Below are 12520 nucleotides of genomic sequence, written 5' to 3' on the forward strand. Positions count from 1 at the left end.
AAAAATTTAAAACAAAAAACAAAAAGAAAAAAATGTGAGACACAACTCAAAGATTTTACAATTTGTAAAAGAAGGGAATTGGATTAGAAAAAATATCAAACTGTCTACGTATGTAAAAAACAAATGGATGCACTTCATCGATAGGCTTCTATCATTGATATTATCAATGATAAACTTCTATCAAAATTCATCGTTTTAATGTTTTCTTTATACCGAGTGATCCCATTGAGAAGTAAAATAAAAGATTGATTTGCAATTGAGAAAGCTATATATTAGAGGATTTAAATGGATTTTTAAATAAAAACATAGGTAATCGCAAATAGCGGTATTCGCACAACTCGTCGGTTTTCTAATCAAACAACTATTGAACTTCAATTTAACAAATGTACAAATCAATCTCAATCGTTGAAGAATATAAATCGATCGGGTAGATAGTTTAATACTTTAGATTTTTTTAAAAAGAAATGTTTGTTTTGATTTTTTACCAAATGACACTGACTAAGTCCTTCCTTTTCTTCCATTAATTTCCCTCCGTTCAATTGGTTTTAATCGATCCGTTTGGTTTCTTGGTCTATCAAAGTGCCTTCACCGAGATGTTAAAATGTTCTATATTCCTGCCAAAGGAAAAAAAATACACACTTAGAACCTTAGAATCTTACTAACAAAACAAGTGACCCAAAATTTTCCTCAACATCAATAAATATCCCTTTTCTTGAATTTCATAGTGATTGGTAAGTCAAAGTGAGCTTTTAACTCAACTAAAACAAATGAAGCAGAGACTCTACATAATAAAATTATATATTATTAATTAAATGGCTAAATACTATTAATCACCAATCCTAAATAATATAACATAGCTAAATAAGATCAGTACCTTAACCTACTACATCACTTCTACAACTTACATCTTCTAATTCTAATGTCTATCATAAATTCATGTTTTCCTCGTTAATCACCATGAGTAGCTTGCCTAAACTAATACTAATATAGGATTCTTTCTACTAAATGTTACTTAGTGTCTCCAATTAAGTTAACCAAGAAGCTAAAAAAGCTAATCATTTCTTTGTCAAAGTATCCAGAAGCACAAGCTTAAGATTTTTTTGTAGACTTTCAGTGCCCCTCAACTGGGAAGAGATGAACTGTTTGAGGCAGAAGATTGTAGTTGATCTTCAGTTCTTCAAATATTCTCTTCAACTCCATCACGAGCTCGGTTCTTCGTCGGTTCTTCTCAGCCCAGTCTTGAAAATTCATGGTGTGGTTTGTATAAAGAGCGATCTTTATCTTATTCACGTTTTCGATCTCCTTCACCACCACATTATGATTTGGATACCAGTGTTGTGGATTCTCCTCCAAATACCTGCAGCCATTGATAAGGATTAAATCATATATTGTGAAACAACATTTTCTTTGTTTCAGAACGATCAAAATATTTGTGAAGTTGCATTCAAAATCTTCATTATTTGTAACACTTCCACTCACCTCTTTATTTGTTCCTTCATGGCCCCAATCCTCTCCACTGGTGTTTCAAAACCGATTGAGAATTCGACGGTGTCACCCATGTCTGGACTTCTGTAGTAGTTAGTGATGGGCTTTGTTGCCAAAACTGAGTTGGGATAATACACCTTCTCATTGTTGAGTTTCAAGAAGACTGTTGTCAAGATATTCATTTCTTCAACCAACAGCTGCAGATTGCCACAAGTTAAAGGCAGAAAGAAGCGGGAGAATTTGATGACTGTAAGTTAAGAAGCTTACCTGGACGCCATCGACAACACATCGGTCCCCGACATCAAATGGATGCATCACAAACACAAAGATTAGAGCTTCAAATGCAGTCTTGCAAGTGTTTCCAAACATGAAAGCTGCCACTGCAAGCTGAGTTAGAAGGAAGACGAGTACTTTGGTTGTAGCAATTTCCATCAACAGGAGCCAAATAATAGCTGTTACTATTATAATAAGCGCAGTTATTAAATTGTTCAATTGCTTCACTGCCGTTTTAGTGTCTTTCAAGGCATGTGCTAGAGTTTTCCTCCCTTGATAAACCTTCACCTGCACGAAAAGAAATTACATGTGCTATAGAACATTATGAACACGCTTTGGTTCTTGAAACATGTGTTAGAAAATTAGTGAAGACAAGAAAGTAAGAAGTCTATGTTATGTATTTATTGTATTCTAAGACTTTGTTCGCTTATTAAGGGATGAGCAAACGAGAAATAATTCTCAATGTTGTCTAATATAAGAATGATTTTGAACTTGTGTATTCTACAACAAAATTCAGTAAGTGGAAACTCTCCTTTGATTCGTTTCTATTCAAATTCAGTAAGTGGGGCATAAGCGAGTGACACATTTAATGCGTTCAAGTGGCTAGATGACTCAATATGAATAAAAATAAATAACAGATACAAGGTCTCACCACCCAATTTGTTAGAGCTTTCATGTCAATCTTCCTTGTCTTATCTACCTCAAAGTGTGGCCACACAAGGTTAACTTCTTCTGGGATCATGAATGCCAGAAGATCCCTCTCCTCTATGAACCTAACAAAAGGGAAATGGTAAAATATTTAACATAAGCTTGAACAAAAGATCACAAGCAAAAAGGAAAGTTTCTCACTTGTTTCCAGGAAGAGCAACATTTTTGAGGATCTCTTTAGCAGCTTCTTTGGCAACATTCATCTCGTTTGTGATATCACCATCGGCGACATCTCTGTAGCTTTCATCATCAAGTATTTGTGAGATCGACATCTCTGAACTAGTAACTGCATCAACCAATACCTTCATTGTCCAAGCTGAAACCTTCTCTCGCTTCAGCTGGTGAATTTTTCCCATGTCAATCACCTTTTTACGGTCTGATTCTTTACTCTCAAAACAAAATCGACAACACCTGAACTTGGCAGTACTTTCATCCTCCACTGGAGGAGGCCTCAAGAGGGTTTGTAGAACATGATGAAGGAAAAGAGATTCCTGAATTCTGTCGAAAAATCTGTTCATATGGAATTTGGAGGCCAGTATTTTCAGCAACAACGTTTTAATCAACCACAAGAATGCCCCTATAAGAAGGCTTGCCAAAGTCCATGTAACAGCATCCAAAATCTTAGCAGTGATCCTCGAACTAGAAATCATATGGTTTCTTCGATCGAACAAGGACCCCCATGTAGCAAGAACCAATGACAACCAAAGGGTAACTTGGACACTCTTCTTCAACCCATGAACAAAATAAAGTACTTTTTTCTTAAGCAAAAAGTTCCTCTCTATCAAAAAGACAACCACATTCATAATCCAACGAGTAAATATCAATCCACAAAAAATCACAGTAGCAAGTAAACACCATTTCCAAACCTTCAAACCCCAAAGGAACCGATTCTTCAAAGGCTTGACAGTCAAGCTAGCCACCAAGCAACTAATTATGCAAAAAACTCCAATCCACTTAAACACTGTCTTCACCTTCGCTTTCTTGTGCTTTTCATTCAACCCCATATTCCGACCATCTTCTCCCTCAGGTTGGGCCTTCGGCGTGTTGAGATTTGAGCTTCTGGATGAAGTTGCACCGATTTGTTCTCTCAACGACACATGATTCTCCTCCTCAAACATGTCTGAATCTATATAACCTGGCTGTTCCCCAAATCTGGATTTGGGTTTGGAGAGAGTTGATCTTCTCAGAGACCTTCTGGGCGTGAGGGTTCCATTTGAAATTGGGATTTTCGGTGGCTTATTCGCAGTGGGAGCGAGTTGTGAAGCGTTGCCATAGCCAACGCTCGAACCGGTCGGCTCTTTGGTCTGTGAATCGACTCTGTTTTGCTTCGGAACAGAGTACTCATTTTCAACGCCGCTAAGCTGAACCACAACTTCACCTCCATTTTCACTCTCCTTCTGAGACGAACTTCTTCGAATAGGTTTATTCCCGTTCACATCCATCACAATCCAAGCTTAGAACTAAACAGACGAAATCAAAGAAAAGGGTGGTTAAGAGCAAACCACAACACAATCAAAATCATCGAGCTTAATAAAGAAAACCTCAGCAAACCCACAATATTAGAGATAAATATAAACAGGGAGAATTTCTTGAATGCAAAATCACACAAAGAAGCAGAAAAAACGAGTAAAAACAGAAACCCACATGGTTAAAACAAAAACAAAGAGATTGAAGGTGGGAAAAAGAAAAATGGCGGAATAACAAACCAGAAATGTCAAAAAGTAGAGTGCAATGGGGAACAGAGGGAGTGTAGTCAAAGCTTCGTTGAACGATGAACTTCACGCAACACTAGGGGCACTTGGAACACAGAAATGGCGAAAAAAAGGCTTAACAAAAAACCCATCTGGGCCAAAGATTTATAGACCATATTTGTTTTGTTGCTGCCATTATTATCATTCAGCTTCCTTCCATCCCAAATCGATTGAGGACGACGTGCTATACTTATTATTAATGGATCTTAATTATTTTAATGAGTTCGTTTATATTTTATTATCAATATATATATATATTATATATATAATATCAGTATAGTCAAGTGATATATTATATTTATTTGAAAGAAGAGAAAAAACTGAGCCGCGTAAACTCTGTACGTAACGGTGCCTATTCGTCTTATATATCTTCGGATTCGAAAATCAAATTTAAGGAAAATATAAATTATATATAATTACTTTTCTTTTTAAAATATCATAAGCAAAGTCCTTTGACAAATAATTATAAGATACTGTTTCTTTTTAATGTGTAAATTTATGAAAACGTATAGAATTTATAAAGAATTTAGACCTTAATTTGATATTTCTAGAAAAATGTGGTACGTTTTAATTTATGAATATTTACGAGGGTTTTTTTTTTTTTTTTTCTAATTTGTGATTCTCTACTTTCTGTCCTTCAAGAGTGAAAGTTATTTTAATATTAGTAGACCAAGTTCATGTCTATAACAATAACTAAATGTTTTAAAATAAAAACTTTAAAGAGAAATATAAACATATTATGTGATTTGTTGTCGAATACAAAACTAAAAATATAGGAAAATTGATTGGGACTTCAACTCTGAAAATAAATTATTTATACTAGTCAACGAGTATGAAAATGAGACAAATCCACTCTTACTTTACAACAAAAAATTTGAGGGAAGAAGGTGGTCCTACAACTTTCGAAATAGGTTTTTTTTAACGATGATGTAATATTTGAGTGAAATTATCAAAACAGAACTTCACCTTTTGTTAATCTCTATTTCCTCTCTTTCACACAAATTCATGGTAAACAAGGAAAATGAGAAGATAAAATCGACGTAAGCTTCTGGGTTAATCGGTTATTTTATTTAAAATAGTATAAGAACAGGTCATCTATTCAAGCTCGTATAATATTATTTATTTCTCTAAATTATATTTATTTAACTTTTAAGTTAATCGATGGTTTTAGAATAACATGAACAAATAAGAGGATTAAAAAAAAAGAGAAATCATTTATATGAAAAAAGAAATTAAGGATAGTACTATAAATTTAGTGATGCAAGAAAGAGGATAAAATTATTAAATTTTAAATTATTTTGGAATTCAACATTTATGATTATTTAAATCTAATTCTTTAAGCTCAATTATTAAAAATATACATTTTTATTACACATAAATTAAATTGGTCTATATTTATAATCCAAAGACTAAATAAATACATTTTTTAAACTTATGAATCAAATACATTAATTCATCTAAATTTGAGAATTAAAAATCTAATTTTTTTTTATTATAACGATATTGATCTAAAAATCAATCTACCTTTTCGTTGAATCTTTTCTAATTTGAAAAAAACAAGTTAGAAAAGGAAAAAGAAAGATCGTCCTTATGTCCATAACTAATTATTAGTCCACTTCAAAAAGTTAAAAGACAAAACTATCAAAAATAGATTCTAAATGGCTAATGTATAATGTTGATATGAAATTTTTCCTTTTCTACTCTTTTTGGTGTTGAGATTTGAAAATATGTAATTAAATGTTTAAACAATAAATTTGATTAAATAATTTTCCATTTATTTTCTTGAAAAAAAATTATACGCACCCAATAAAAAAAACACTAAAGAATAAAAGAAAATAGTTTTATTTTTCTATAAAGTATAAATATTTTGTTAATTTTTTTATATTTTTCACTCTTTCTCTAATCTTATCATATAAATTTTTGTTAATTTTGCTATTTTCCACGCTCTCTCTAATCTTACCATATAAATCAAAATTAGAAACATTTTTAAATATGACGTAATTAATCAAAATATTTAAAAATTAAATGAAAAATTGCATCATTTATACTCTTTTTTAAAAAAAAAATTACCGGTTTATTATGTATCCTTGTATAATAAAATTTACAAGAGGACGATAATAACTAAAAATATAGATTTACAAAGTTTTGAAGATAAAATGGTCTAAATTTTTTGAAGAGCAAAGTAGATGATATGACTCGAAAAAATTTCTAGTACTGTACTATATAAATATTAAAATTAATACACTCTTTCTGTACGTATCAAATGCTAAAAATATTAAAAGAAAAATCGTAAAATTTCAAACTTTATCAGCAATAAATATTGATATAGACTTTTATTCGTGTCTATCAGTCATATTAATAGACAATAATAAAAGTCAATCATGTGTATATTATTAATAGAATATAAATTTTTAGTGTATTTTATATATATATATATGTATATATATATTTTGTAATTTTAGAAAATGTTTAGTAATAGTAATTTTTTTTTCATGCAAATATGGAAAAGATTTGTGATATCCAAAATATTTGAACCAATTTGGACCTACACTTAAAGAGAAAAGGAAAAAAAAAAAAGAATTAAAACATACCCTCACCACTCACATCCAAGAAGTAATAGCCAAAATGAGAAAAGTAGGCCACCAATTTTGACACCTTTCCCCCCCTCTTTTGGGCTGCTTGTTTTGTTTTGTTTTTTTGTTTTTTTTTTAATAATGATTTTATTTTTAGATTTTTCTAAAAAGCATTTTGGATTAATTCTTAACTTTTTAGTTACGGTTTCAACCTTGTTGGAGTAAACGTCGTAACTTTAAGTAGCAGTGACCAAAACGAACATATTTCAACGATCTTGAAATTTAAAGTTCAAATTCTCCACCTCCTATTATACTACTAAGAAACTAAATAAAAATTATAGAATAAAACTGATTTATAAAAAATATGTGAACTAAATCTTAGTATTTTAGAACATTTTTATTTGATCGTTCATTTTTTTGAATTCTAAAGGTTTCTTAAACAATTTACATTCTCAACTTTTATATACTTTCTCTTAATTAGGTCACCGTGGTAAAAGGAAAAAAAAAACACTATTTCATTAAACCTTTAACTTTCATGGTTTACATTGATACAATAGTGTAATTTCATGGTTGAAATTAACACATTTATAAAAATTTCAAATTTCAATTGATATAATTATTAGTTTAAGATTTAAATTGATACAACGTTTATAGATTAAAGTTTAAATTGATTCAATATTCATAATCAAAGGTGTAAATTGATATTTTTTTCTAATATACATATTTAACCTATTAGTTTTGAAAAATTAATCTTCCAAAGAACTTGGTTCTTGACCTTGGAAGTCTTTCTATATATATATATATATATATTGCATGAAGAAATAAGAGAATAGACCTTATCAGAAGAAAACAAAATCAATTAACCATGGTATATTCTATAGTAATATTATTATAATATGAGTTTCCTTTTGGAAGATAATTCCACTAATTTTGTCCCACACTATTACATATTATTTTATTTATTCATACTATAATTTTTTTGACTTGGGATTGATTTCATTTTTTTTCACTTAAGTTTTTATTATATGGAGATAATGAAACTTTTAACTTTTAGATAATAATAACGAAGTTATTAAAATAAACCAAAACATAACAAAAATGTTAGATTCTACCTATATTAGTAATAGACATAAATATTTATAGAATAATTTAGAGTTTCTTTTATATACTTTTAAAATTTACATTTATAAATATAATGGATGAGAAATGACCTCTCTTTAGACCTACCATGAAATGGGATGAATTAAATTGACTCTTTATTTCATCATTTATTGTATTTTATATTTTCTTTTAAGTTTTTTTTTTTTATAGTAAGTCATCCCCACTGGCAGAGGACAAACAAAGTCAAAGGTATAGAAATAGAATCTCAAACTCCTCATTCATTGAGTACTATGCTCTTAAATGATTTCTCATCATCTACACACTCTTTTGTCTTAATATTTGAGTTGTTCATATATATATATATATATATATATATATATATTATATATGAAAATAAGACAAGTTTGTCATGAATGGTGTGGTTGGATAATTGAATAATTTAAAAAAGGAAGAAAAAAAAAAAGAAAGTATAGGTGTCACCGAAGATTAATATTTTGAATCGATTTGAAAAGCAATTTTAGGACAAATACAAATTTAGACTTTCTATATATAATATATTTCTAATATATGTCTTAAAAACGATAATTTTTTACACTTTTTTTGAGTTATTGTTTAATTAGTAACAATAACTTTCTTAAAGTGTAGCTGACGTTTACATTTTATTTGTCAATTTTCTCTGTCTCATGTACTTCAAAAGATGTAACGTGAAATGAATTCCTTGTTTGATCATGAATTTGAGAAGATTTTCCAAATGAAACGAGGAACGTCATGGGAATGTAAAGTGAAATGAAAATGAAAAGCAAAGACGTTGACTCCCACATTTTATTTTCATCCTATTTTTACACCATCAAAGAGGAATGAAATTTTTCATCCTCTTTTGTGGATAAGTAAACACACAAGAACTTCATAAAAATAGAATAGATATCAATGATTATTGAGTTAGGCTCATTGTAATAATCATTCTTTATATTATATCAATTAATTACAAAGCCAAACATTATTAATATGAGTATCATACTACAACGGTCTTATAAGTTATATTTTCGAATTAGTAGCTTTGCCTAAGTTAACAAAGCAGCTAAAAGAAGCTAACCATTTATTTGTCAAAGGTATCAAAAGTTTGAAGGTCTTCTCTGCACTTTAGTGCGCTTCAACTGGAAAGAGATGAATTGTTTGAGGTGGAAGATTGTAGTTGATATTCAGTTCTTCAAAAATTCTCTTCAACTCCATCACGAGCTCGGATCTTCGTTTGAGCTTCTCACCATATTCTTGATAATTCATGGTGTGGGTAGAAAAAAGAGCAATCTTTATCTCATTCACGTTTTCAATCTCTCTCACCACCAAAAGATGATTTGGACGCCAGTGTTGTGGATTTTTCTCCAAATAACTGAAGCCATTGATAAGGATTAATTAAATATATTAGAAAACAATGGTTTTTCGTTCGTTGCAAAATGATCGATATGTTAGTAAATATGTACTTGAAATCTTCAGTATTTGTTTCACTTCCACCCACCTCTTTATTTTTTCTTTCATGGCTCCAATCCTCTCTAGTGGTGTTGCGAAACTGATTGAGAATTCGGTGGTCTCGCTCATGTCTGGACTTCTGTAGTAGTTACTGATGGGCTTTGTTGCCAAGACTGAGTTGGGATAATACACCTTCTCATTGTTTAGTTTCAAGAAGACTGTCGTTAAGATGTTCATTTCTTCAACCAACAGCTGCAGGTTGCCACAAGTTAAACACAGAAAGAAACATGAGACTTTCACGAGAGCAAGTTAAGAAGCTTACCTGGACCCCATCGACAACACAACGGTCCCCGACATCAAATGGGTGCATAACAAACACAAAGATTAGAGCTTCAAATGTAGTCTTGCAAGCATTTCCGAACATGAAAGCTGCCACTGCAAGTTGAGATAGAAGGAAAACGAGGACTTTGGATGTAGCAATTTCCATCAACAGAAGCCAAATAACAGTCATTACTATTATAACAACCGCTGTTACCAAATTATTCAATTGCTTCACAGCAGTTTTAGTGTCTTTCAAGGCATGTGCTAGAGTTTTTCTCTCTTGATAAACCTTCACCTGCATGAAAAGAAGTTACTACATGCCATAGAACATTGTCGAGACATTTCGGCTTTCGATGACAATTCAGGAAATTGTTGAAGACAAGGAAAAAGGGGAAATAAATATTTCGCCAAATCCATAAGGGCTTTGGAGCTCACAAAAACACAAGAATTCTACGCGTTTATTAGGTTCTAACTCCTAACACTTCGTTTGCTTATTGGGAATGATCAAATGAGAATTGAGAACAATTCTCAATGTTGTTTAACATAAATCACGAATGAATCAAGATTTGCGTATCCCAACAAAATCAGAAATGATTTTTAATTTTAAGAAAATCTCTATTTTGACTGTCTCATTTCAATTGCATTCACATTGACTAAATGGGGCCTAAGTGAATTCTGCTTCTAATGCGTTGGAGTGGCTAGATAGCTCGATGTGAAGAAAGTTAAATAATAGATACAAGTTCTCACCACCCATTTTTTGAGAGCTTTCTTGCCAATTCTCCTTGTCTCATCTACCTCAAAGTGTGGTAACACAAAATCAATTTCTTCTTTGACCAGGAATTTCTGAAGATCCTCTTCCTGTATGAACCTAACAAAAGGGAAAGGTTAAAACATTAACATGACCATGAGTTTGAACAAAAGATCACAAGCAAACACCAAAGTGTCTCACTTTTTTCCAGGAAGAGCAACATTTCTAAGGATCTTGGAGGCAACGACACTGGCAATTTCCATTTCATGGTCAATCTCGCCATCGCCAACATTATAGTAACTTTCATCAAGTATTTGTGAGATTGACATCGCGGAACTTGAAACTGCCTCAACCAACACCTTCATTGTCCAAGCTGAAACCTTCTCTCGCTGCAGCTGGTGAATCTTTCCCATGTCAATTAACTTCTTATGGTCTGATTTATTACTCTCCAAACTAAATAGACAACGGCTGAACTTGGCAGCACTTTCAGCTCCCTCCATTAGTGGAGACCCCAAGAGGGTTTGTAGAACATGATGATGGAAAATGGATTCCTGAATTCTGTCGAAAAATCGATCCTTATGGAACTTGGATGCCAGTATTTTCAACAACAATGTTTTTATCAACCATAGGAATGACCCTATAAGAAGAGCAACAAGAGTCCATGTAATAGCATCCAGAATCCTCCCAGTGGTTCTTGAACTCCTATGGTTACTCTGATTGAACAACGGCTCCCATGTGCTAAGAACCGATGCCAACCAAAGGGTCGTTTGGACACTCTTCTTCAACCCATGAACAAAATAAAGCACTTTTTTCTTTAGCAAACAGTTTCCCTCAATCAAACTGACGGCCACATTCGTAGCCCAACGAATAAATATCAATCCACAAAAAATCACAGTAGCAAGTAAACACCATTTCCAAACCTCCAAACCCAAAAAGAAACAATTCTTCAAACGGTTAACGGTTAAGCTAGCCACCAAGCATCCAGTTGGGCAAAAAACTACAACCCACTTAATCATTGTCTTCACCTTCCATTTCTTGTGCTTTTTGTTCAACTGCTCTGTCTTAACGATATCCTCTTCATCTTCTTCCTCAGGTTGAGCCTTCGGGGTGTTAGGAGCAGAGGTTCTGGATGAAGTTGCACCGATTTGTTCTCTCAACGACTCATGATTCTCCTCAAACATATCTTCTGAATCGATGTGACGTGGCTGTTCCCCAAATCTGGATTTGGGTCTCGATAGAATTGATCTTTTGAGAGATCTTCTGGGCATGGGGGGTCTATTTGAACTGGGAATTTTCAAGGGCTGATTAGCAGTGGGAGGACGATGTGAATCGTAGCCATGGTCAATGCTCGAACCAGTCGACTCTTTGTTCTGTGAATCGACTCTGTTTTGGTTCAGTACAGAGTAGTTATTTTCATCTCTGGTTTCTTTCGGAAACACAACGCTGCTAGTGCTAATATCAACCACAACTTGGCCTGCATTTTCACCTTCCTTCTGAGACGAACTTCTTCGAACGACTTTCATAGGTTTGTTGCCGTTCACATCCATCAGAATCAAAACCTAGCTCTAAACAGACGAAATCGAAGAACAGGGTCATTAAGAGCAAACCAAGAGGCAACAATCGAAATCATCGAGCTTAATAAAGAAAACTTGCATCACAAAAAGACCCAGCAAAACCCACATTGTTAAAGGTAAACTTACCAGAAAACAGAGGCAGAGAGAGTGAATTGAATACAAAATCACACCCACAAGCAGAAGCAATGCCTAAGAACAGAAACCCACTTCGTTTCGACTAAAACAAAAAGAGGTAAGGTGGGAAACAAAAAATGGTGGAATAACTAACCACAAAGGTGTAGAAAAAAAGGGAAAAGAGAAACAGAGCTTCGCTCCGGCTTCGACCAACTTGCTTGTCGAAATTGCAAACCGCAGGCCTAAAGTTTCATATATGGTTTTGTTCCTATCATTATTTACTTCCTTACATCCAAATGAAAAGAATAATATATCACAAATAACATAAAGTTCTTAGAATATAGCAAAATTTTCACTTCTTAAAATATTTTCATCCTAAATTTGATCAAGTTACCCTTCAATAATGTA

The 12520-nt window shown here is 32.5% G+C and overlaps 2 protein-coding genes across 3 annotated transcripts; both read right to left on the reverse strand.

The window, feature by feature from the left end:
• Positions 1-345: 345 nt before the first annotated feature.
• On the reverse strand, positions 346-4365 carry LOC103493697 (mechanosensitive ion channel protein 10-like). The gene is made up of 6 exons (XM_008454557.3): positions 4173-4365; positions 2608-3926; positions 2411-2531; positions 1753-2046; positions 1480-1682; positions 346-1357 (listed from the first exon to the last, which is right to left on the reverse strand). The coding sequence occupies exons 2-6, from the start codon at positions 3906-3908 to the stop codon at positions 1111-1113; spliced, it is 2166 nt and encodes a 721-aa protein (XP_008452779.2). The 5' UTR covers positions 3909-3926; positions 4173-4365; the 3' UTR covers positions 346-1110.
• A 4466-nt stretch (positions 4366-8831) lies between these two features.
• On the reverse strand, positions 8832-12520 carry LOC103493692 (mechanosensitive ion channel protein 10-like). 2 transcript variants are annotated; one of them, XM_008454552.3, is made up of 7 exons: positions 12267-12520; positions 12125-12187; positions 10626-11989; positions 10424-10544; positions 9678-9971; positions 9405-9607; positions 8832-9278 (listed from the first exon to the last, which is right to left on the reverse strand). In XM_008454552.3, exons 3-7 carry the CDS (start codon positions 11969-11971, stop codon positions 9032-9034), a joined length of 2211 nt encoding a protein of 736 aa, XP_008452774.2. In that variant the 5' UTR covers positions 11972-11989; positions 12125-12187; positions 12267-12520; the 3' UTR covers positions 8832-9031. The 2 variants fall into 2 exon arrangements, with proteins under 2 accessions (XP_008452774.2, XP_050943793.1); XM_051087836.1 differs by having other exon boundaries at positions 12125-12520.

Source organism: Cucumis melo, chromosome 7, assembly GCF_025177605.1.
Source record: "Cucumis melo cultivar AY chromosome 7, USDA_Cmelo_AY_1.0, whole genome shotgun sequence".
Classification (NCBI taxonomy): Eukaryota; Viridiplantae; Streptophyta; class Magnoliopsida; order Cucurbitales; family Cucurbitaceae; genus Cucumis; species Cucumis melo.